This window comes from Lygodium microphyllum, chromosome 23 (genome assembly GCF_053477565.2).
Source record: "Lygodium microphyllum isolate KBCC chromosome 23, Lygodium_microphyllum_v1.1.10, whole genome shotgun sequence".
Taxonomy (NCBI): domain Eukaryota; kingdom Viridiplantae; phylum Streptophyta; class Polypodiopsida; order Schizaeales; family Lygodiaceae; genus Lygodium; species Lygodium microphyllum.
In genome coordinates this window covers 22,295,868-22,320,866 of record NC_141157.1, presented here as the reverse complement: position 1 = coordinate 22,320,866, position 24,999 = coordinate 22,295,868, and the positions used below count along the sequence as shown (strand labels likewise).

The following is a 24,999-nucleotide window of genomic DNA, read 5'->3' as shown; positions in this document are numbered from 1 at the left end:
AGCATCCTTAAGTATCAAACTAACATTCAAGCATCAATATCAAGCCTCAAAAGTATTAAATAACAATATATATTTTTTCAAATAAATAACATTCATCCATGTTATTGTAGCAATGAAATCTTTGAGAAAATTGAGCCAATCAATCCAAAAGCATTTTCATACCATCCAGGCACCAAAATAGCAGCTTTGGTGGTGGTACCATGTGGGCGATGGGTTGACATGCTAGTGGACCAGGAGTTCCACTTTCACGATGTCGTGGTCTTCGACAACCCACCGAGGGCGGGGCCCGCTGTCACATAGCACCACATGGGCTATGGCAAGGGCATCAACGTGTAGACGGGGCGCACCAACTACAATGCCTTGTGGTCCTGTACAACTTTCCTGGCCTGACGGGAGCTCACAAGGGCTCCTTGATGATGGTCACGGACAAGATCATCCTCGACCCTGTCCACTTCCTCCCGGTCGTATCTAGGATGGGTGACTTCCACATGGCCACCATCTCCACCCCCAAGTTCATCAACATCACCTTCTTTACCCTCTTCTTCAACATTTCTCTCTCATACTACTGCTATAGCTGAATTTATAAGGGTGGCAACGCTTTCCATGTCAACACTCTATGACATTATGATTCCGATAGTCATAAACCATTCTCTGCTTCTTATCTGGAAAAAAACACACACACACACTCTCTCTCTCTCTCTCTCTCTCTCTCTCTCTCTCTCTCTCTCTCTCTCTCTCTCTCTCTCTCTCTCTCTCTCTCTCTCTCTCTCTCTCTCTCTCTCTCTCTCTCTCTCTCTCTCTCTCTCTCTCTCTCTCTCTCTCTCTCTCTAACGTGCATGGATCTTAGGCCTCACATGTAAATAGATTACATCTCAATAAGCTAATGGTCATTATCCCCTCGTTGTCATTTTATAAAGTAGTAAGGTAATCCAATTGAATCCCCCATTTTTCTATCTTTTTCCTACGTTTCTTCAAGCTCTCACTTTCTTCATCACTTCCACTAACTCACAATTTATTTAATAAACTGCTAGGAAGTATAGAAACTACATTGGTCTACAATGTACATATTTTGGATTGGATGATCAGAGAAGATGATATAATATTTTTCCCACCTTAAACTCTTTTTCTCCCTTGAGATAACACACATACGCTGTCATTTTATAAAGTAGTAAGGTAATCCCATTGAATCCCCCATTTTTCTATCTTTTTCCTACGTTTCTTCAAGCTCTCACTTTCTTCATCACTTCCACTAAGTCACAATATATTTAACAAACTTCTAGGATGTATAGAAACTACATTGGTCTACAATGTACGTATTTTGGATTGGATGGAAAGATGATCCGAGAAGATGATATAATATTTCTCCCACCTTAAACTCTTTTTCTCCCCTAAGATAACACACATACACACCGAAACACCCACAAGGGAGGTTGTCTCCTCTCCAAAATATTAGCCAAGAGAGTGGGCAAGAGCCACGTTGTCATTCTCCTATTATAGATAATTGTTAGGGGCAAAAGCACCTATGCCTAGTCACTCGTGTACTACTATAGTGATCCGCACACTTGTAGATTGCATGTGGTGAGCAGCCATCGCTATCACTTCATTCTTTGTTTTTCTTAGTGACATTTGAATAAAGGGAAGGCCGGCGGTCACACATTATGATTGCTAGAGTTCCCATATCTTGTGTCTCTCTCTCTCATGCTCTTGCTCCTTCCATCATAGCTTTTTCTTTGCTTGTGTGCTTCCACTCGGTCTCACTCCCTTCAACTAGTATCAGAGCCAATCATTTGAGGAGCTTCTTCATCCTTTATTTCAGTCCGATTTCAAAGCATCAACTTAAGGTTTTATGGTAGCCATTGTTTCTTTCTCTTGAAGTATGCATTGAATCTTTTCTTATTTCAACTTGTTCCATCTTACTCTACGCTTGTTGAGGAGCTTTCGAAGGCTTAGCTGAGCCGTTTTGAGTGCTTTAAGCTAAGGAGTAGCCATTTTATTTATTTTGAGTGGATACAGACAATGTCATGCTCCCTCCGCCCGCTTAGCACCTTGTCGTGCATGTAGAACTGCAGCGACTGGGGCCTCCCAAGGGGCTCCTTAGTGTCACCACCTTCCCCATTATTACTCGCAGCTACACACGCTCTTATAATACCAGTCTGGGAGCCAGCTAGCGCAGCCATACTTGCTAAAATTAGCATAAGGAGCTTCCACAACCTCTTCTTCTTCATTACTCCTACTAGAGGACTCGCTCTATGCAAATTCTTCCCTATCGTCACAGCTTCGTTTGCTTACATATTCCATCTGCGTGTGGGAACACATATATATACACGACCATACGCATGAGATGAGACAGAGACACACACAAAGAGAGAGAGAGAGAGAGAGAGAGAGAGAGAGAGAGAGAGAGAGAGAGAGAGAGAGAGAGAGAAGAGCGAGCTTCAGCCTTCAATCAAAATCACAGATGCCCTGTTCGATCTATTCTCAACAGCCGTCTACCACTAACCGAAAAAGCTTGAGGTAGTTGATGAGACCCGGCCCCCTACCACTTGCGTTGGGGCCCAACAAGACCCTGCCGGGCCTGCCAGCCTGCAATCTATGAGGCCCTACCCCACCAGGATAGAGAGAGAGAAAGAGAGAATTGCAAAAATTGGATAGCAGCATTATAGACAGATCTGAAATCGAAAGCAACAAATAGTTATCTCTCTATTTAAACCAATTGTTCTAGTCACTCTATAGTTTGTTCAAATAATTTTCCTTAGAAATAATCCAGCTTAAAGTCGTTCTCAGATCAAGTTGTACTCATATCTATGATTTGCTACTAGTTTACTATAATCCATCCCGATTTTTTAGCCTTTACTCTATTGCCAAAGCCAACATTTATCCAAAACTCATGTGGAGGACTCCCAAGGTCTTGGTGAAATTCACAATGAGTAATATGGCACAACTTTCTCTTTGCCATGCACCATCCCTTATCTCATGCTTTTACACAACCTTTCATGGGCATAAACCTTTACAACTCACCATACACCATCCCTTCAACTATTTGCAATTATGAGGAGCCTCACATTAATAGCATTACAATATACATCCTATAGTATTACACTTATACACCATTCCTTATCCCTCATTAAACTATTTCTTATAAGCTCACACCTGAAGACCTTACATGTTTACATCATAGTTTACATCATAGTTTGCATTTTTTACATATAGAAGGGTAATATAGTATAAAGGAGTTATTTACATATTGAATAGAAAAGGGTTATGTTTTATTTAGAAAAAATTCACATATAAGGATATTTATAAACAGACCTTGAATGCACGTGATGTAGAGGATATACATGTAGTAACTTCCCTGAGGTGCTCCTCCTTGGCAAGGTTATTGTGAGGAGGAGGACCCTAGTGTGATTAAGCTCCATTGTTTATTTGGCTTGGGAGCTATCTCATATATACATGGGAGAATGCCAATGTGACTTTGGCCCACTCTCTTGGCTAATATTTTAGAGGGAAGGCACCCTCCCTTGTGGGTATTTGTGTGTGTGTGTGTGTCTTATCTCGGGAAAAAAAAAGGTTTGAGGTGGGAAAATTATCATATCATGTTTCCATCCAATCCAAAACATGTACATTGTAAAGCAACCTAGATTCTATTTATATTAGCACTTGTATTAAATATAGTGCTACTTAATGGAAGTGATGAAGAAAGTGAGAGTTTGGAGAAACGTAGAGAAAAGAGAGCAAAATTGGGGATTCAATGGGATTACCTTACTACTTTGTAACATGGCAACGAAGGGATAATCAATGCTAGTTTATTGAGATGTAATCTATTTACAAGTGAGGGCTGAGATCCATGCACGTCTACAAGGTGGGCTAAGTCTTAAGTAAGAAGAGTGTAAGAGGTAGGGGTAGAGAGAGTGTGTCACCGTGTGTGTGTGTGTGTGCGTGTGTGTGTGTGCGTGAGCTGAGAGAGAGAGAGAGAGAGTGTGTGTGTGTGTGTGTGTGTGTGTGTGAGTGAGGGAGGGAGGGAGTGTGTGTGTGTGTGTGTGTGTGTGTGTGTGTGTGTGTGAGGGAGGGAGGGAGGGAGGGAGGGAGGGAGTGAGTGAGTGAGTGTGTATGTATGTATGTGGGGTGTCTCTCTTGATAACAAGCAGAGTTATGACTGTCGAAATTAGAAGGTTATAGTGTTGACATGGAAAGTGTCGCCACCCTTACAAATTCAGCTAGCAGGAGTAGGAAAGAGAGATGTTGAAGAAGAGTGTAAAGAAGGTGGTGCCAACGAACTTGGTAGTGGAGATGGCGGCCATGCCACTGGCCATGTGGAAGTCGCCCGTGCCAGAGACGACCGGGAGGAAGCGGACGGGGTCGAGGATGATCTCGCCCCCGACCATCGTCAAGGAGCCCTTGTGAGCCCCCGTCTCCAGGAACGCCGTGAAGACCCACAGGGCGCTGTAGTTGGTGCGCCCCGTGTACACGTAGACGCCCTGGCCGTAGCCCACGTGGCGCGACGCCACGGCCGGCCCCGCCGTCAGCGGGTCGTCGAAGACCACGACGTCCCCGAAGTGGAACTCCTGGTCCGCCAGCGTGTCCGTCCGCCGCCCACGTGGCGCCGCCACCAGAGCCGACGTGTCCTGCTCCCTCCGCCCGCTCAGCACCGTGTCATGCATGTAGAACTGCAGCGACTGGGGCCTCCCAAGGGGCTCCTTGGTGTCACCACCTTCCCCGTTATTACTCGCAGCTACACACGCTCTTATAATACCAGTCTGGGAGCCAGCTAGCGCAGCCATACTTGCTAAAATTAGCGTAAGGAGCTTCCACAACCTCTTCTTCTTCATTACGCCTACTAGAGGACTCGCTCTATGCGAATTCTTCCCCATCGTCATAGCTTCGTTTGCTTACATATTCCATCTGCGTGTGGGAACACATATATATACGCGACCGCGCGCGCGCGAGACGAGACACAGAGAGAGAGAGAGCGAGCTTCAGCCTTCAATCAAAATCACAGATGCCCTGATCGATCTATTCTCAACAGCCGCCTACCACAACTTGGGAAAGTATATCCAACCCAATGTGAGTACATATCTAGTGTACACCGAATTTGTACATCGAATTTCTTCTATATCCCATCACTCAAAACGAACTATATATCATATGCATCTGAGCTCCAACTCCTGTCTTTCGGGAAAAGCTATAAGTTTGGGACTTTTGCGCATTAGCAAACAACCTTGCACGTAATATTTAAAGAACAAGGTTACTAAAAATGATTGCTGCTATTTTGTTTTTGTTCGGTGGATGTGGCATCTTTGCCATTGTAGCTGCTATTCACACGGTAATTAAAGAAAAAGGTGATAAAAATGATTTTGCTAGTGGCGTTCCTTGCTTTTGTTAGGTGGGATGTGGCATCTTTCCCATTAATAGTCTAAAAGACAAAGGCCCACTACAAACTTCTACCATAGAAAGGGAAAATGCGTCTCTCCAAATCAAATGAACTCATTCGACTAGCTGCAAAACATCTCTTTTCACTCTTTAATGTGGTGTGAATGAACTTGTATTTTGAATTTGTTTGACTAGTAAAGGGAGCCCATAAAAAAGTGAAATAGGTGTGAGTAAGCATGTTGGTCATATTGGTTACAAAATGTCTACTCTTGAAGTAAAGTCTGAACTATTAACAATAAGTCTTTCCACCAATCTATTATCATATACACATAAAAGCTTTGGCATCTAGTAGTGGCCCTAAAATATTCAATCTATTAGCTATAGATACATTACTAAGAATACTTTATGCATTTTCTAGTTTGTTTTCTCCATTTGGCACTTTCTGAGAATTATCAACTACCAACATTATGTCAACACTACTTGTGTGAGATGCTTTCATGCTCATATTTTAGCAACAAAATATTTTTAAAGGGTATCTTGTTATCGCATAAATGAGGTAATTGTCATTTATACAAATTGTGAAAACATACTTAGATATGTAAAAAGGTAGTAAAATTTTGCAAATATGTTTTGACCATTATGTATGTGTATAGTTGTTGTGCCCTTATCTTTCTTTGTAGAGGCAATAGAAGTCTTTTTAGTGGTTGCCTTAGCAGTGCCCTTACCGCTTGTAGCTTTCCCCTATCTCTTGGCTTTGCCCTTGGAAGATTTAGGAGGAAAAGGGGAGTCAAGGTCTACCAATGTGATTGCCCTATCCAAAATTATCTCAATACACCTCTCCCTTATCCACCACATATATCACTCAAGGTAGTCTTTGCACTAAAACAAAGCACACAACAACTTAGTTGAGAACACAAGAGAATTTTAACTTAAAAGCAAATGATTTACATTCATCCCATCTATGTTCAACAACTTTGAATCTGTAGTCCTACAAACATTCAACATAACTTTCCATTTGCAACTATGTGTATCACTTTGTAGTGGGATCTCTTGAAGGAGAAACTTGAAAGGTCTCTTAGAGTCAGCAATGTCTTCAAAATTGGCATCCAGGTGGATTGTAATAAGTCTCGCAGCAATGAAAATGAAAACTTGTTAGGAAATTTTAAAGATTACCTACAACAAATCTAGAAAACAAGAGAAAACTATTGGCAATACATTTTTACATTGCCATGAATTCCTAGAAGAGAAATCATAAGGGTGACCTCTCGAGCAAGAATATTGAAGTAGATCAAACTCCAACGACCCCTATAAAGAAAACATTAGTCAGCAACAAATATGAAAAAAATTTCCCAATGTATTTATGTATAAGGGATTTACCTTTCAATATACGAAAAGAAGTGTGTGTGTGTGTGGCACTATCAAAACAATTTAAAAATCCCACAATATTTAAACCAAACTTTTTAAAAAATGTCCATAGAGAGAAGTGGATCAACAATAAATATTCTCTTAATAATTTCATTGCTGAGAGAAGCAATGTATGTCCTACATAGAAACAAAGCCCAAAATAAGAGAATGAAGGTGCAATGAACTTTGAAAAAGTGAATAAAGCCAATGATAAACCTCACCTCAAACAACAATATACAATAGAATATGATAGCTGAATATCTTTCTTCTCTAATATACTCTTGTCATTCGAAGATATGCTAAGGTAATCCTCTTTATCTGCATCTCAAGAAACATTTGCAACCATTTGGCCAAATAATTTACCCATCCTCCCATAGTTAACTAGGCCAAGAGAATCAATCTTTCTCTTGCAAATTACATCCTCACTTTCAACCTACTCTTCGATTTTCTCCTCCATGATAGTCTCTCACTGAGCTAAAAATTCTTATGGGATATAAGTGACTAACATTTTCAATGATAAGCTCTGTCACTTTTCTCAACTTTGGGAGAACATTGAGGATCTCAAAGGCTTTATAATTAGTAGTAGGTAAGGGCTTCAATATTTTGTTAAATCTATACCTAATCTTGCTTAACATACTAAAGTCCTTGCTCATCAATGTGACCCTGTGTGCATGGGCAACAACAATATAAGCATCATTCATGAAATCAATGATGAAGTCCTTTGCAGCCTCCTATAAACCAAGTATAGCTGAAAGTTGCCACTTCTTATGAAGTCCATCAATTGTGAAAGCCCTAGACAATCTATTTGAGATATCCTTGACCACTTTGACAAATATAGCCTTTGGGATAAGATGGTTGGTTGCTTTCTTGGCTTTCCTAATTTTTTTGAAGCACCTCTACATGTAAAACCACATTGTCTTCCTTTTTCTCTTGGCTAAGGCTCGTTTGGAAGGTTCCTCAACTCGCATAGTCAAAAGCTCACCATGTTCAAGAGAATCTAGAGGAGGTGCATGTTCCCCTTGGCCCAAATATCATGTAATGGAATGGAAGCACCTATTCACGTGGAAGATTAATATGTGCTACTTGTGTGAATTTTACACCTAATCCCTAGGCAACACAATAGCTTAGAAATAGCAAGTATGGTTGATTGACTAGCTATGGACTAATTTAGGAGTATAATTTTGGAGCTAGATGAGCATGACACATGGATTACAACCTCCAACTTCCAAGAAAATGCACATGGGGATTCAACAAGCATAGATACTCACTAACCACAACTAAGTCAAGGGGGGGCAGACTAAGATACTTCAAGAACATTGTAAAAAGTGTGCTTCTTAATGAAGAGAATGGAGGGAGAAAATGAGTGTAATAAGGCCATGCCATTGAATATTTTACTATGTCCCATCTTCTTCTTCTTCTCTTTTAGCAATGAGATGAGATTATGGGCTACTAATACCTTTTCTCTCTTTTGGAATTATGTGCATAGAAAGGAGAATGGAGTAACGAATGCATTGAGCCGCCATTAATCACATGTAGAGACAATGATTACTTCTATGGAGTTGGGCATTTTGGGATCATCATGTGAATCAATAAACATGCATCTTCTTCTTCTTCTTCATTTGTTTATGTCGAGTTGGGAAGAGGAGAAAAGAAAATATAGCCGTGTGCTAGAATGCATTGCAATGTTGAGACAATTTTATTTGTGGCTTGATCAAGGTGAAGGCAATTCAAGACAAATTGGGATGAAGTGAAGATTTGTTAGTGGATATGACAATTAGGCGACTTCCTAGATTTGAAGTGCTAGATTTATTCTTGGGGAACTTGAACTTGGAGCCATTTCTTGTTCAAATATCTGCTTCATTATTGGAATTAATATTTGAGGATCTCTTTTTCCTCTCTTGATGGTTATTTTCTATTGAGTTGTGCATTAGGACTATCAGTCGTACACTCCTCTTGTTTGACATCTTCAAGGAAGAAGATGAGAGATAAAAGCTATCTCCCATAAGAAAAAAATTTGGTACCATGTTACTTTTGTTGTATAGCATCAAGAATAGTGGATTTTTCTCTATAGAGAGCTCAAATGAAGACCTACCTAAACATTTGTGTGTCAAGCTATTGCCATGGTAGAGGTAGTAGATCTTATTCAGTAGCACCTAGATTACCTATGAACCTAGTGAATCATACATGTATCCCACCATCTCCTAAATCTATCATGCTTCTTATTGAATGGGCTTGTTTGACACATCCACATATTGGGAAACCATGTAGAATAATAGCTCATCCTCACAATGACAATTTTTTCAGGGCAATGAGTTTGGATAATGTAACATTTACAACCTCCATGTAGCATTTACTCGTGAATTATCATGCAACTTCTCTTATGAAAGGTATATTGAAACACACTTTAAACCATGTCTTTAGAACATGAATTTCTACATTAGCTATAAAATGTAAAGCACACTAATAGAAAAGTCAAATTGTACTCTAGTGAGACAAAGTGAATAATCAATACTGTCATGAATGTTGAATGGCTAGATTACATTAGGTTTTTGGTCGAGTAAACAATGAATCCTAAAGGCATGTTTGGTTCATTCAAACAATGGTACATCTTTCCTTCTTTCTAACCTTATTCCCATGGATTGCAAAAGCTCCACCTTCAAAATCATCATATAACATGATATTAGATGTTCCCTCTCATTATATAGACTCCAAAGAAAATTTTGACATGTGCATTGGATAGTTGCATATGGAGCTCTTTTAACTTTTGACTTCAAAGGCAACCCCTTTTCACCCTTATGCATCTGATGCTGATATTGCAAGCACATGTATAGGGATTTATTTTTTATATTCTACTCAAATATCATGCTTTGCATTTGTACTTGTCCCTTTTTGTGTATCTTTTTTCATCTCTGTTGTGCTACACGAGCTCAATGTAGTGGGACTTTGGACACACTCTTATTCCTTCAAGATCTTCAATGCATGAGAATTAAATGACTAACTCTCACATAGTGCCTCACACACAAATTCAAGCATTCATTTGTAGTGAGTGGCATGGCCTTCCTTCAATCCCATGAAGGATGCTGTTTGCACACTCCACAATCCATGTGAGTGCTCCTTTGACTCTCAACCCTCTCTCCACATGCAAAAGAGAAGCATGGGTATGGAAAAAGAGAGTACTTGGAGAGAAAATGACTAGAGCAGATTCACCCTCTTGGTCCCTCACCCTCACTCTCTCACTCTCTTGCTCTCAATCTCTCACTCTCACCCTCACTCACTCTCTCTCAATGAAAATAGGAAGGCAAGTGCACAAATTTCACACACATATGAATTGCTTTTTCTATTCATTCTCATCATTTTTATACATGATTTCTAGGGTTAGGATTTTCCCGTCCCTCTTGGACATCAATCCCACTTTAGGGCCTCAAGACTAGTCATCACTTATTGCATGAATTTCCTATGGTGAGAATGAACTAGAACCCTTGCAGTTTTTCCATGGGAGCCTATGCCATCATTACAACTTGCATAGGATCATGCCCGCTAGCTTGCAAATTTACATGATTAATCAATACAAGTTTTGCAACCATTTGGCAATTTGAATGTGCATGTGCTTCATGCACATTATATTATGATAGACTATTTTTAAAAATTTAGGCTCCTTCTCATGCTTTCTTACACCTTGCATGTTGCGTATTTCTTGCATTTAACAATCTCCCATTCGAAGCTTATATGAAGCCAAGTAGATGTGTATGAATCTATTGTCCACATTCTTAAACACAAAGATTAGAAGTGTGCTTTGGGGTCCATGTGGCAACTAAATATGTGCACAAAGATATAGATGGGAGTGAATCAGTTTAGGTCGTTGATCTAGATCCATAGGAGAACTTCAAAGCTATATGTATATCATGTAGCATTTTTGTTGGTATGGGTCATTCCTTACTAATAGTGGGTGGATCGAAATTACTTTGGATATTTTAAAAAGGCACACCATTTGAAGGACATTTGGAAGTGTATTGGCATAAGAAGATGTCAAAAGCTAGAAGCCTTGATGTCATCTTACTTGGATATAGTAGCACACCTATATATGCATATCAACATCCTTAAAACCCTACATCAAAATATGGACACATTGATGCTCACCTTTAGTGAAAATTTTCATTTGTCATCTTCTTCTTACCTATAGAAACATGACAAGTGGAGGAGCTAAGAAAACAAAGTTAAAATTGTTGACGATCAACTTATTTAATTCTAAGTCTTAAAGGAAGAAAAAAAGAGAACAAAATCATACCTGCTTCTATGGTTATTTGCTTTGCATTAAGACCAAAAACGTTTCAAAAATGGCACTTGTAAGAAAATAATTAAGTTGCTAATTAGAAGAGGTTTTAGATGTGTTGTTCAAATGTGACTAATAAGGGAATCTATGGTTCATCGAAGAGGCCAACCATTAAATGCCTCCATTCTTTAATCCATATCAAGCGTCACCTTTTCAATCATTTTTCTCTTGGACCTTGCAAAATTTTACATAGTTGAGATTTTTGCACCAACACATGTTTGTTCATGCTTCCAAGTTTATTTCTTGCATCATTCTATGTTCTATACTTGATTTTCTTCTCTATAATATTATCGACTGGTTGATTTTATTCTACTAAAATGTCTAACAATAACTCTTCAAGTAACACAAGTGTAAGTGCATGCAAATATAAACGTTCTTTTCAAATAGATCTAGTTTACTCACCTTAGAGAAGTATACATCATCGAGCATTATTGGATAAGGATGAGGCTAATAGGTTGTGACTAGAATAAAAGAAGCATATAGATTGAGGGTGGATAGAAGTATTTATCCAGAAGACTCTTTAACAGGTAAGCCTCCTCCTTTTCTCAATATTCATGACTTCGTAAGATATGTTGGAGATGGTTGTGATGGAATACTTGGGTGTTGTATGCAGTTACGTTCTACATCTTTTGTATGCACAAGACAAGTTCTTGAAATGAGAGAAGCATTAACAACTATTTTTGGGCTAATGACCAAGGTTGACATTTTAGAAAACACTAACAAGTCATTACAAAACAAATTATTACACTTAAAGGAAACTCTACTCTAGTAAAATTTAGAGAAAGGAAAAGGTTGCTTAAAAATATAGCTGACTTGTGTAAATGAGTTTAAAAAAGGACACTAAATCCTGCAAAGAGATTTGTCTCTAGTATTTCAAGCATTGATATCAAAGAGAACAAGGAGAGAATCAAGCTTTTAAAAGAAACTATGCATAAGAAATATATTTTAAGGATTCTTCGATCACCAAAAAATGTAGATTTGAGAGGTCAAACTCTAAAAGACTTGGTAAAAGACTTGAAAGGGATTGTAAAACCAAATGAAGTAGTCGAGCAAGTGACACTATAGGTATTGTAGAGGTTACCATACTCTCTCTAAATTGTGGTTCAAAAATCTTAGATATCATAAGATAAGTGCATTTGTTTTGCCTTGACCTCTTGCAATTTTAGTTGCTAGGATAACCATGAATAGTAGGATTCTGAATGTATTTGGGAAGTATATTTATATTGAAGGGTATATGCCCTATGAAAAATAAAAAAGAAAAATTATCTTTGAATACAACACATTTAATAATAGTTGGGTTGATCTTAAAAGAGTGCAAGTTACAATGGTCCATATGTATTTTTTTTACTATACAAGAATGTGGTGGTATTTTTTAGTTTGTCCTAAAGCTGGAGGAAGTGCAAATTCAAAAATGATAAAATATCAAAAGAGTCAATGTCTCTATGATGGGAGGTGCAAAGGGCAAGAAGGTTTTCCAAAAATCGTAATGGAAAACAAGTAAATACAGTATAGGATTGTTGGGGAGACTAGTGTGAGATCACGATAAATGTGAGCAACATGCCTCGAGTTGATTTCTACGAATGGAGGTTTGGAGATATCTCAACATCTTTCTCAAAGTGCTTCAGCAACTAAAAATGGCATGTAGGTACAAGAAGAGTATAGATCTTCACAAATCTTATTCAAGCAATAAAGGAATCATGGGAAAAAAATGATATTACTTCTATTTGGTAAGATAGAGAAAGAATTCAATTCAATTGGTTCTTTCAAAACAACCTCAAAGATTGAAGAATACAACAAATGTTTATCAAATTTGAATAGTCAAATATACAAAGGGCTAGCTAGCTTGAAATAACCTTTACCTCCTCTTCATCCTTGGGCATCTTTCCTCTATAATGTAAAAACTTTCTCCCCTATAGTTGCTATCAATTTAGTATATGTTTTTTGTGATGTTAAAACATAAGAGGAGAATGCTAGAAAGTATCCAACTCTAGATATAGAATAGCCATGTACATAGCCAACAATTCAAATGGTCATTGTCTTTTCAAGAAACATTACTTCATGGGCATTATAATGTAATCCTAAGTAGCCATGAAGCCTTATAAGAGCTTTTATACATAGAATGGACTATGAGGCCTCCTCTGAGAAAGTGCTATATAAAATCAAAAGAATATGAGAATCAATTCTAGCAAGGTAGTATCCAAGTATAATATCCTTAACAAAGCCACCACTACTTCTTGATCCTTTGCCTCTCCCCAATAAATTATCCTCATTGGAATCTACAACTAGAGAAAAAGAATATAATATGAAAGGGAGATGTGAGAAAGAAAGTGGGAGATGAAACGCCTTTTCCTTTAAAGACTCATAGCCTTGGTGGAAGAAATGGGGAGGGGTCTTGACTCCTTAGACATGCTTGAAGGGTTGTTGGAATGGAAAAACAAGAGGTAAGGGATACTTGCCATAACAGCACAAGGAGAGGTAGTGTGAGACCTAGTTTTAGTGCCCGAGTCATGCTATAGGGGAGAAGCCAAAGCATAGCTAAAAAGAAGTGAGAGAGCAGCAAGCTGTAGAAGTGGGAGGATATGGAGTCACGACATATGGAAAGAGATGAGCCATGGACATGTGAAATGCAAACTCAGAGAAAAGAATTTTCACCAATGCAAGTGTTGAGGAGCCATATCCTACAATTGAGTGGGAAGATAAAATAATGCATATGATTGACACAAAAATCCATCAAATTGTAGCATAGTATCTCCACTTCTTTAAAGCATACACAATGGAGAAGAGTTCTATGTCATCATAGGTGGAATAATTTAACTTAATTTCCTTGAGTTTTTTACTTGAGAGGAAAGCAATGATGGAATGCAATGCAAAAGCTATGAAGTGCAAGAGGGTTGAGAGAGAGAAGGACACAAGAGAGTTTAGTGGATGGGTACAATGAATTGTATCCTTATTTTTATTATCTTCAATTGTATATGATTCTATAGTGTGTACTTATAGAAGGGATGCCCACCTTTCTATTTGTCATTGGCTTTTACCCCAACAACCTCCCAATTAAAGACTAATATGCCTTTATGGGAGTACAAGAAGAAACTAAAGACTATCCAACACAATATTAGTGAGTTTGGGAATCTCCCAATTCCCATTTTTTTAATACTAAAAAGGTGGCACCCGGATAACATGCCTATAAGTTTCTCAAAACTATATGATGTGACCTATCATTGGAAAGCACTTGAAAAATGTAATCTATTGAGCTATAGAGCGCTCGAGTTGGAGTCATATTTTTCAAGTTATGAAAAATCCAAAGATTTGATCACGTGTCCCAAACTTATGGGAAATTCCCATATTCCCCAATATGGATTCCAATGCCCATCAGCACTTTGTAGTGAGTGCTCAGAAGGTAAACTCTTCATGAAAGGATATGTGTATTGACCTTGACAAGATCGATGTGTTTGTCCTCAAAGCACCTTCCTGGTGAAGTGATATTCCATCTCAATGTACTTTATCTTTGCATGAAATACATGATTTTGTGCCAACAATTAAATGACACTTTGACTATCACAATGCAATGTAGGCATCTCTCCTATAATCCACAAGTCTTCCACTAGATGAGTAAGCCATATCGCTTCCTTTTAGGCCTTACTAGTTATAATATACTTAGCTAGTAGTAGATAAAGTTACATATGGCTACAATCAAGAGGCCCAAGAGATTGCATCACCTACAAAACACATAGCTTGTGTACATCAAGCTACTAACTATGGATGCATAAGGAACCTTGGTCATTTTAACCTTCTACTCATCTAACTTGGGGCTATCCTCTTCGATACATTTCAAATATGGATACATGTAGAAATTACATAGCATAGTGGAAAAAATCTTAGCACAAAGTAGAGAACACATAGTAAGTATGAGAAAAACAGAGACTACTTTAATTTCAAATGCATCGATACAAAGATGGCTCCGTCCACCCATATACTTCCATTATGAAGCTTAGATGGTGATTGAGACACATGGTAGACAAAGAGCTTAAGGTTACCTTGAAGAACTTTGACTAGGTGAAAGATAGATTGATGATGGATTTAGAGGGGTCTTGCTTTTATAGCCTGAGAGGAAGATAGTCTAATCGGTATGTCTAACCATAGTATGAACCTTCTCTAGTTAGCTAGTCCCCCCTAAGAACCCCACTAGCACAATCCTTGCACAATGTCATACCCTCAATACACCTTGTACACACATGCACTAGAATCAACCTAGCTCCTTGCAGGTTGGAGAGTGTATACATTCCTTAGGGCTATCACATACTTCTTCATCTTAGTGCACTATCATGATGTACTAGAGCACCATCCTTGTAGTAGAGCTCCAAAAAAACTTGTTTTGTACCACTTTAACTTAAGCGTCTCAGTGACAACCTCCTTATAATCCTACCTAGCATCCTAGCCAACCAAGGGCCGCTTCCACAACTCTCGGGCCCCAAAATAGGCACCCCCTGATAACTCCCACACCCCAAAAATTGATGAATTGTGCCTCGAGTTGCTACCATCATACCTACTCTATCTAACCTAAAGGCTAGATCCACCAAGGTCACCTTTTTGCCATTTGATCACATAGATCTCATCTGAGATACAAGTCAGGACCCACTCAATGTCCATGCTCACACCTATCTTCTTCTCATAATGGGGGCCTTACAACTTTGAGAACCATGGATCATCGGTGGCACCTTACAAGGGTGGGGCATTGAGCATATCTAACAACCCCCCTCAATGTGAACTACATTCTCAACCCAATGTTGAGTCTCTAAAGATGAATTCAAGGAGATCCTTCATAAGAGCTTTGGTAAATATATATGCTCCATTCTTCTCCATTTGATAGTAGACTAGCTCTACTATCCCATCCTCCTCGATCTAGTCATGCACATAGTGATACTGGATCTCAATGTGTTTAGTACGTGCATGAAAAACTGGATTTTTGGCAATGGAAATACAACTCTAATTGTTACATCTTAGCACTATTAGATCTTCATCATGTACTCCCATATGTCATAGGATCCTCCTTAACTATATACTACTTCACATGCAACAAAGCAAGTTGCCTTGAACTTTGCTTTAGTAGAAGATAATGCCATAGTTGGTTGCTTGTTACTAATCCAAGAGAAGATTCTTGAACATAAAGAGAAACAATATCCAAAAATTTATTTCCTAGGATCACTGTTACCTATCTAATTTGAGTCACAATTCCCCATAAGAGCATTTCTGAAACTATATGTGGTACCATAGTCAAGAGTTCTCTTCAAGTAGCTGAGCACCCTCATCCCAACTTTCCAATGGCTCTCTCGTGGTTTGTCTGAGAACTTGCTCAAAACACCAATTGCAAAACTAATATCTAGCCTAGTATTACACAAGTAGATGAAGCAACCAACCAATCTCATATACCTTCCAATGTTTGCTAGTGTTGATGTATCTTCAATGGATAACTTCACATTGACCTCCATAAGTGTAGCTGTCTCCTTATACTCGGTCATGCCAAATGCTTTTAAGATCTCCCATGCATACTTATTTTGAGAGAGGAAGATTTTTCCAAGCAGTTGTTGCAAGTCTGTCATTTCAAACTCAAAGCTCAAAGCCTTTCAAGTCTAATGGATCATATCTTCATAGTCACCTATAATAAGAAGGTCCTCCACATATAGGACAATCACTACAAACTTTTCATTATGCCTGTAAATATATAAGTTAGCATCTAAGGCACATCTTTTGAAATTCAAACCTAGAAAGAATTTATCTATCCATTGGTACAATACTCTAGGGGCTTGTTTTAGCCCATACAATGCATTCTTCAGCTTACAAACTTTATTCTCAAAATGGGGGGCCTAAAATCCTAGTGGCTAAGCCATGTTCACCTCTTCCTTGAGGTCACCGTTCAGGAATATTGATTTAACATCCATTTGGTAAACCAGCCACTTCTTATGAGTAGCCACTACAACTAAGGTGTGAATAGTGTCATTCTAGCAATTGAGCAAATGATTCTTGAAAATCAAATCCTTCAGTCTATGAAAATCCCTATGCAACCAATCTAGCTTTGTACTTTTCTAAGCTACCATCCGCTTTGTACTTTACCTTCCATACCCACTTGGTGCTAATAATCTTTCTCTTTTCTAGCCGATCTAATAATATTTCTCTTTTCTGGCTAATCCACTAGCTCCCAAGTTTCATTCTTCATTATGCTATTATACTTAGCTTACATAGTTGTTCTCCATGCTAATTGGCAAGTGCATCTTCCAAGTCTGCCAGCTCCTTTACTTCTCTTATAATGTCAACTATCAATGCCATATTGACTATGTGAGTAGAAGCCTTTCTTTGCTCCTCTATTCTCACAGACCTCCTTGGTCCATCCGCCTTTTCCTCAACTATAGTAGGCATAAGATTATTGTGATAATAGAGATGCTTCACCCATCGCAACAATGGCTTTTCCGATGGTGTGATTGTAGGTTGGTGAACTTTGTTCTCATCATCCAAAGATGATGCTTCCTTCTCCTTGAGAGTAGGGAAAACTGTTGGGATAGGTTCATAGTATATTACTTCTTTGGTAGATGATAAAGTGGAAGAACCTATATTCTCCTCCTCCATTGTATGTGATTGCTCCTTGAACACCACATCATGGCTCACTATGATCTTCTTTGCCTCTTGGTCATACAATTTGTAAGCCTTTTTCTCATCGCTATAACCCAAGAAGATATATTTTGTGCTTTTTGCATTTAACTTTTGTCTATTATCCTTTGGAACATGTGCATAACATTCACATCCAAAGTTCTAAAATGTGAGATAGATGGTTTCTACCAGAATAGACCTCATGAGGAGTTTCGATAGCCTCCAATTTTGTCACCAAAAAGGCTAAAAGAATGTGGTTCTTCATCAACAAATATTTCCTTTTATCCAAATTTTATGGCATACACATCTTTGTAAAATGCTAAATGTCATATTCTATAAGTGATGGCATATTTTAGCGGGTCTACAAGTTGTAAATACAATTCACAATCAAGCATCCTTTTGCAAGTCAAAAAGAAGTAGGACTTTCTTTTCTTTTGTAGTAAGCATTTAAAATAAAGGTATCTTGAGCCTTGCATATGGAGTAATGTATAAACCTTAATCTATGAATAAATTGAATTGGTTGCTTTTGGAAGTTCATAGGAAAAAGTGGTCATAGAAGTGCATGGCTCTTCTCTCTTTTGGACAGAGTTGTGTGTCTTCTTGCATCTTGTCTTCTTTCTCCTTTTCGAGTAAAGCACTTCTTCTACCCTATCTTTTGTATTCTTGCTACAATCTCCATCGCTCATGCACTTCTTATGTGTTCTTCTTTGGGTGCTTTTGGGTGAGTTGTGCTTGTTTTTTAGTGTCCTCTAGTAGGTTGCATTCTTGGTTCCATTGCTTGGACTAAGAAAGCCATGGCTGTTATAATGTTAGAAGAAGGAGGAGGAGAAGAAGAAGAACCACTAGATGATTCAATCAGGTCGCTTGTAGGAGAGTTCTGTGTTAATTTTGTGGAGAGGATCTCTAACTCGTATGGTGTGAGAGAATATTCTGAAATGGTTTACATTAGAGGCATTACTCATAAAGCAGACTGGGAAGTAGCAAGCTTCTTAAAGGCAAGAAGAGGACGTCGATGGAAGTTTATGGATTTTCACAAATTTTAGAAACTATATGAAATATCTTTGGCCAAATTCCAAGGTCAAATCATGGCAAAGATGAGGGTTGATGAAGTCCCCTTGTCCCCTCATGTAGGAAATCAAGCACGATACCTATTGCAAGCCATTTGTTATACCCTCGTCAAAAGACAAGTAATGAACCTAGAAGCAAAGTTAGGCATGTGTTGTCCGCATAAATGGAAGTCGAAGAAAAAAGAAAAAAAGGAGAATGAGTAGGGAAATAAGACAAAGATAGAAGAAGAGGAGGAGGAGAAGGAGCAAAAGAGGAAGCAGACAAGGATGATGATGGATAGTTTGATAGACGAAACAGACATGTCCTTCTACCAAGATTTAGGCCATCCAATTTTTTTATGAAGATAAAGTTTTATTTCTAACCATAAGGCTTTAGACATAAAGAATCTCTCTCTTCAACAATAGAATCAAAATGCACACTTCTCTCTTTGTAAATTTGTTTCACAATTCTCATACATTTGGGATTACAAACAAAGCTCAAGAGTCCCTGCTGAATCCTTCTCATTGACAATAAAACCTCTTCATCCTTTCATTTGCATATGGATGATGTGGGTGAAGGTCTTCAATTCAAAAATCTTCAGTTGAGGGTGAATACTAATGTATATCGTTTGATGTGAGCTGTAGGACTAGTCATGGTATGAGTGTGAGTAGAAGGCTATGGTTTGGGCCGATAGAGTCTCCTAGTCTTCGCTAGTTTGTTGTTGGTGATTCTGAAGGCTTTGAATCCAGAGGCTTTTGCGGCCTTGGCCTTGAATGTGGCATGTTGGTTTGTGTGATCAAGTTTGAGGGTGGCGTTCAATTAGTGCATTGGGCCGTTTTGGCCTTAGGAATCCATATCCAAGCATTATCCTCATATAGCCCTGTGCTCACAATAGGGTCTTGGGGACCCATCACGGCTTGACCGTGCGAGAAGTTGACGGGGATGCCTGTCCTTTTTGGGCGTCATGTTAATTTAATATGCACATGGGAGCAAGTGATTTCGCAAAATACATATTTAAATTAATTGATGTTTATGAGTTTACAGTGCACTCGTATTAAATTAAAGTTAGGACAGAGTTCTAATTTATTTATTTATTTTGTAGCTGAAGACTACTAGGTATTCAATATTGTTTATTTATTTTATTTATTTTATTTATAAACAATTGTGAGTGTTTCAGTTGATGTGTAGAGCATACAGCAGTGGCTTTGGGTAGCACTAGGCATTAGCGTAAGTCCAAGCGTAGTTTTTATTATTAAAATTATTACTCTATTTGTAAGTTATAAGTTTAAACTTCTTTAGTAATAATTAGATCATTATCTTTAGTACTATTAATTTATTTGTTTTTTAATATAGATTATTTTAGAATATAAGATTTAAGATATGATTTTATTAAAATAAGCTTTCTTTATGGAATACTTGTTATTTTCTTAATGTGGTTAAGTTTAGAAGGCTTTTCTAGCTTTCTTTATAAAAGCAACAGGATCGTGCGCAAAATAGAAGAACATGGTGAAAACTTAGTTTTTTCATTTCTCCCTCTCCGGAATCGGAATTCAGAGTTTCAAGAGTCATTTTGGGGGTTTTGGCACGCTCCGAATGTGATGGTGATGTCAAAACGTTAAGATTCAGAGCATAGAATTTTCTGCAATAACTGCAGCATGTTATAGGATACCTCTTAACTCTTAAAACTTTGTACTTCAATTGATATTTGTACTTTCTTTATAATTATATGTAAAATATGTATGCAAATATCCATGTAAAACTATAATATATAATTAAGGATGTCAAACTATGGCTTTTGCTATGGGGGAGGTTGGGCCCAATCGTGCGTTTTTCTCTTATCTTTCTTAATCTATTAAGTTATTCAAATCCTCTTATGTATTATAATGTTGTTTGTATTTAATAGTTGAGATGTTTGATTTATTAGATTTTTCCACTAAATTCTTTGTTTATGATTGAGATTTGATTTGCTAGATTTGCCACGTGTTCCGCTTCGCAACATTGACCGTATATCAATGTCTATAGTTATGTCTTGGCCTCCTAGGGCGCGAGGTGTCCATCTTAGCCTTGCGGGGTTGAGGGTGTCTGTCCCCAGGTGGCGGTTGTATCTGTTTAGGCATCCATTGAAGCTTTGGCTCATGGGCCTTAGCTTTGACTTTAGTGATTTGTTAGTCTTGAGGCTTGGTGGGTTGTGAAAAGGCACTACCCTCCTCCTTAGACTTGGTGGCAGGTTTCTCTACCAGTGGCTTTGCAAGCTTGGAAGGAGCCACGCAGCCCTTGCTAAAAGCTGTAACTATGCGGACGTTGCCCATGGCTAGGTGGATACACTGCAACTCGTAGTTGACATTACAATGAGCTTGCTTTTTAAAGGTTTGTCCTAACAGCAACTTCGTACTCGATCTTTAGTATTGGACAACACATAAAATATCATCGGCATGCTTTCAGACTCAATAGAAATTGCAGCCTTGCACTTTCCCACTTACATTTGGTGTTGAAGGCACAGTTGTTATTTTCTTTCATGGGCAAGAAGTAGGTATCCTTGTGTTTCATTGATGAGTTGGAAATTCCATTGTCAATGGTGGGGTATTAAGAGTCATAGATGAAAAAAGAAAAGAAAATTTGAGATGAAGTTTGGATATGGGAAAAGATAAATAGAAAGAGTGAAGTAAGTGAGATAAAGATGATGGGTGTTTAGCAGTTCACATTGATAATGGAGTTCAATGCTCTTCTTTGGTTCGCAGGGACGCTTCACCATTGTCCATGGGAGGAATGATAGCCTCCAATTTTATCACCCAAAAGGCTAAAAGAATTTGGATCTTCATCGACAAAATATTTTCTTTTATCTAAAATTTATGGCATGCACATCTTTATAAAATGCTTAATGTCAAATTTTGTAAGTGATGGTATATTTTAGCGGTTCCGCAAGTTGTAAATGCCATTCACAATCAAACATTCTTTCGCAAGTCAAAGAGATGTAGGACTTTCTTTTCTTTTGTATGCATTTAAAATAAAGGTCTCTTGAGCCTTACATCATATGAAGCAATGTATGAACCTTAATCTATGAATAAATTGAATTGGTTACTTTTTGGAGATTCATAGGAAAAAGTGGTTGTAGGAAGTGTAGAGCTCTTCTCTCTTTTGGAGGGAGTTGTGTGTCTTCTTGCATCTTGTCTTCTCCTCCTCTGGGAGTAATGCACTTCTCCTTCTACCCTATCTTTGTGTCTTCTTGCTACAATTCCCATGGCTTTTGCACTTCTTATGTGTCCTCCCTTAGGTGCTTTTTGGGTGAGTTGTGCTTGTTTTTTAGTATCCTCCGATAGGCTGCAAGTTTTTCCCTTAAGAGCCTTTGTATAACTCTGATTGAGAATCTAGACTATAGTATTAACAGTTTTTTCCCAAAATTGGTAGGAAATCCTTTGCCCTTTAAGCATGCACCTTGCCATTTCCACAATGGTGCAATTTTAGCATTTGACAATGCCATTATGTTGAGGTGTATGAGACGTCGTTAATTGATGATTAATCCCTTTGCTCTTGCAAAAGTCTTCAAACTCCTTTGGGTTGAACTCACCACCACCATCTATTCTAAACTTCTTCGCACTTTGCCTTATTTCATTCTCAACAAGTTTTAGCCATTATTTAAACTTACCAAAAGCTTTAGCCTTATCACGAAGGAAATACACCCACATCTTCCTACTCTAGTCATCAACGATCAACATAAAATAAGAAGATTCTCCCAAGGCTTTTGTAGGCATTTTACTGCATAAGTTACCATGCACCAACTCTAGAGAAGCCTTTGCTCTATTTTTACTTTCTTGTGGAAATTCCTTTCTCTATTTCTTGCCCATCATACAAGCTTCAAATGGTTCCTTCATTTTAGTTTGCTATAGGTAGGTGAGCAACCATACCTTGCTTATGCATCTCCTTTAACACTGTAGCACCAATGTGACCAAATCTTTCATGCCAAAGTTTACTTGTGCCCCCACCACAACGGTGGCTATAAGAGCACTTAGCTCATACATGTTGCTCCTCCTTTCTTCTTTGTTGAAAACTTTGCTAGCATTGTCAATAATTTCTGCACGTGTCTTAGTGAACCTCACCTCATGGACAAGATCTATTATAGAAGTAACTAATAGTCAGATTTCTCTCAATCTTTGGGACATACAACACATTTGAAATATTATTGAGTTCACCATTTGCAATAACAAAGGAAATAGGACATATTGCCTTAGCATGGCATTTTGCATCATTCCCAACTGTCATAGTGATGGTTTCTTGTAGAGACTTCATAGAACTATATAGGCATTTCTTGTTGGTCATGTGATGGGAGGCGCCACTATTCAATACCCATGAGTCAGTTGTTTTAGATATTTCTTGTACCAAGGAACACACTTTCTCAATGGTCACCATGAATAACTTCAACTTTTCTTCAATCATATTCACTGTCTCCTTCCCTTTAGTCTTTACAGTGCCATTCTTTTCATCTACCTTCTTGACATAAAAATATGTAATTGCATGTCCTTTCTTCTTGCAGTAGAAGCACTCTCCTTCAAAATTTTCTTACCATCCTTCTTTTTGTCACCGTTGGTAGAGAAGCCACCTTTGCCTTTTGCATTGGTGGAGAATGTAGCATATCCATTGTTGCTGCCTTCTCGGGATTTAAGCCTCAACTCCTCCTCCTTTAATAGTGTACAAAATTTCTTAAACATCAAAGCTTGGGGTCTCACTTGAGTGTTTAAGGCAATTACCAATCCATCTAACTTTTGTGGACAAATTTGAAGACACCTCTAAGACAACTCCTCACTAGTCTTTTGTATCCCAATGCCAGCTATCTGGTCATGCATATTATTGATCGGAGTGATGAATGATTTAGATGTCTCTCCTTTAGCAAACTTCTCTACTGCTAGTTGATTCTCCAAGTTCTAAAACCTTGTTTGATTTTGTGTTTCATATTGACTCCGTATTATGTTCCAAGCCTTTGATGCCTCAATTATATGTTGAATCAAGGTCGAAACACTGTTAGAATTGCTTGTAACTAAGGTACACAATGCATCTACATTCCTTCGTTTCCAAGCTCGTAGAATATTTGCATTTAGAGGAATCATAATACTCAAATTTGATGGGTCAAGGGTGGTGGGTTGTGGTTCTGGGTGTCACAATCCCTAGCACCATCTCCAGAAGCTCATAAGAATCAAGGATAGTTATGATTTTAAACTTCCACAAAGTATAGTTTCTACCATTTAACTTGCCTTCGTTGAAGGTTGGTGTACGAATCCTCGGTGTTTGAATTGCCGGTATAGTAGCACCACCACTTGATGTGGTAGCATTGCTACTTGATGTAGCAAATGATATTTCTCTTCTTTGATGTTGAATCCCTTGCGTCCTGCATACTCTTCACTCCTCAAAGTCCCCTGGGCTCTGATACAATGTAGAAATTACATTGCACAATGGACAGAATCTGAGTAAGGAGTAGATAACACACACCAAATACGAGAAGAATATAGACTGCTTTAATTTCAAACGAGCTGCAAAGATGGCACTATCTACCCGTGTGCTTTCAATATGAAGCTTAGATCCTCAAGTTGCTACCAACATAACTACTCTATCTAACCCAAAGGCTAGATCCTCCAAGGTTACCTTTTTGCCATTTGGTCACATAGACCTCATTTGACATACAAGTCATGACCCACCCAATGTTCGTGCTCACACATGGCTTCTCATCATAATAGGGGCCTCATAACTTTGAGCACCATGGATCATTGGTGGCATCTTATGAGGGTGGGGCATTGAGGATATCTAACAAGACAATGGAGCGGTGATTGCCTTTAAGGCACCTTAGTCATTTCAACCTTCCACTCATCTAAGTTGGGACTTTCATCTTGGCTAAGTTTCAAATATGGAGGCAATGGAATATGAATTTCCTTCCCTCTCTCCATATTGAAATACTCCAATACCTTCCCAATGCATGCCTTTTGAGACAGATTAAAGTATCTGTTTGTCTTTATCCTACACAATACGCAAGCCAAGAGTGTGACTAGCATTTCCCAAGCCCTTTATATCAAAGGTTTCATGCAACCTTTTATTTAATGCATCCATATCCATGACTAACTCTCCAAAAATTAGCATGTCATTCACATAGAGAATTAGAATCATAAGGTTTCCATATGTAGCCTTCCTAAGATATAGGTGGTAGTGAGTCTCACTTCTAGTGTACACTT

At 38.3% G+C, this 24,999-nt stretch overlaps 1 protein-coding gene across 1 annotated transcript; it reads right to left on the bottom strand.

Annotated features, from left to right (window-relative positions):
- Window positions 1-3,435: 3,435 nt before the first annotated feature.
- LOC148015962 (disease resistance response protein 206-like) lies at window positions 3,436-5,036 on the bottom strand. Its single transcript, XM_087664438.1, has one exon. It carries the CDS (start codon window positions 4,872-4,874, stop codon window positions 4,215-4,217), a length of 660 nt encoding a protein of 219 aa, XP_087520564.1. The 5' UTR covers window positions 4,875-5,036; the 3' UTR covers window positions 3,436-4,214.
- Between the last annotated feature and the right edge of the window lie 19,963 nt (window positions 5,037-24,999).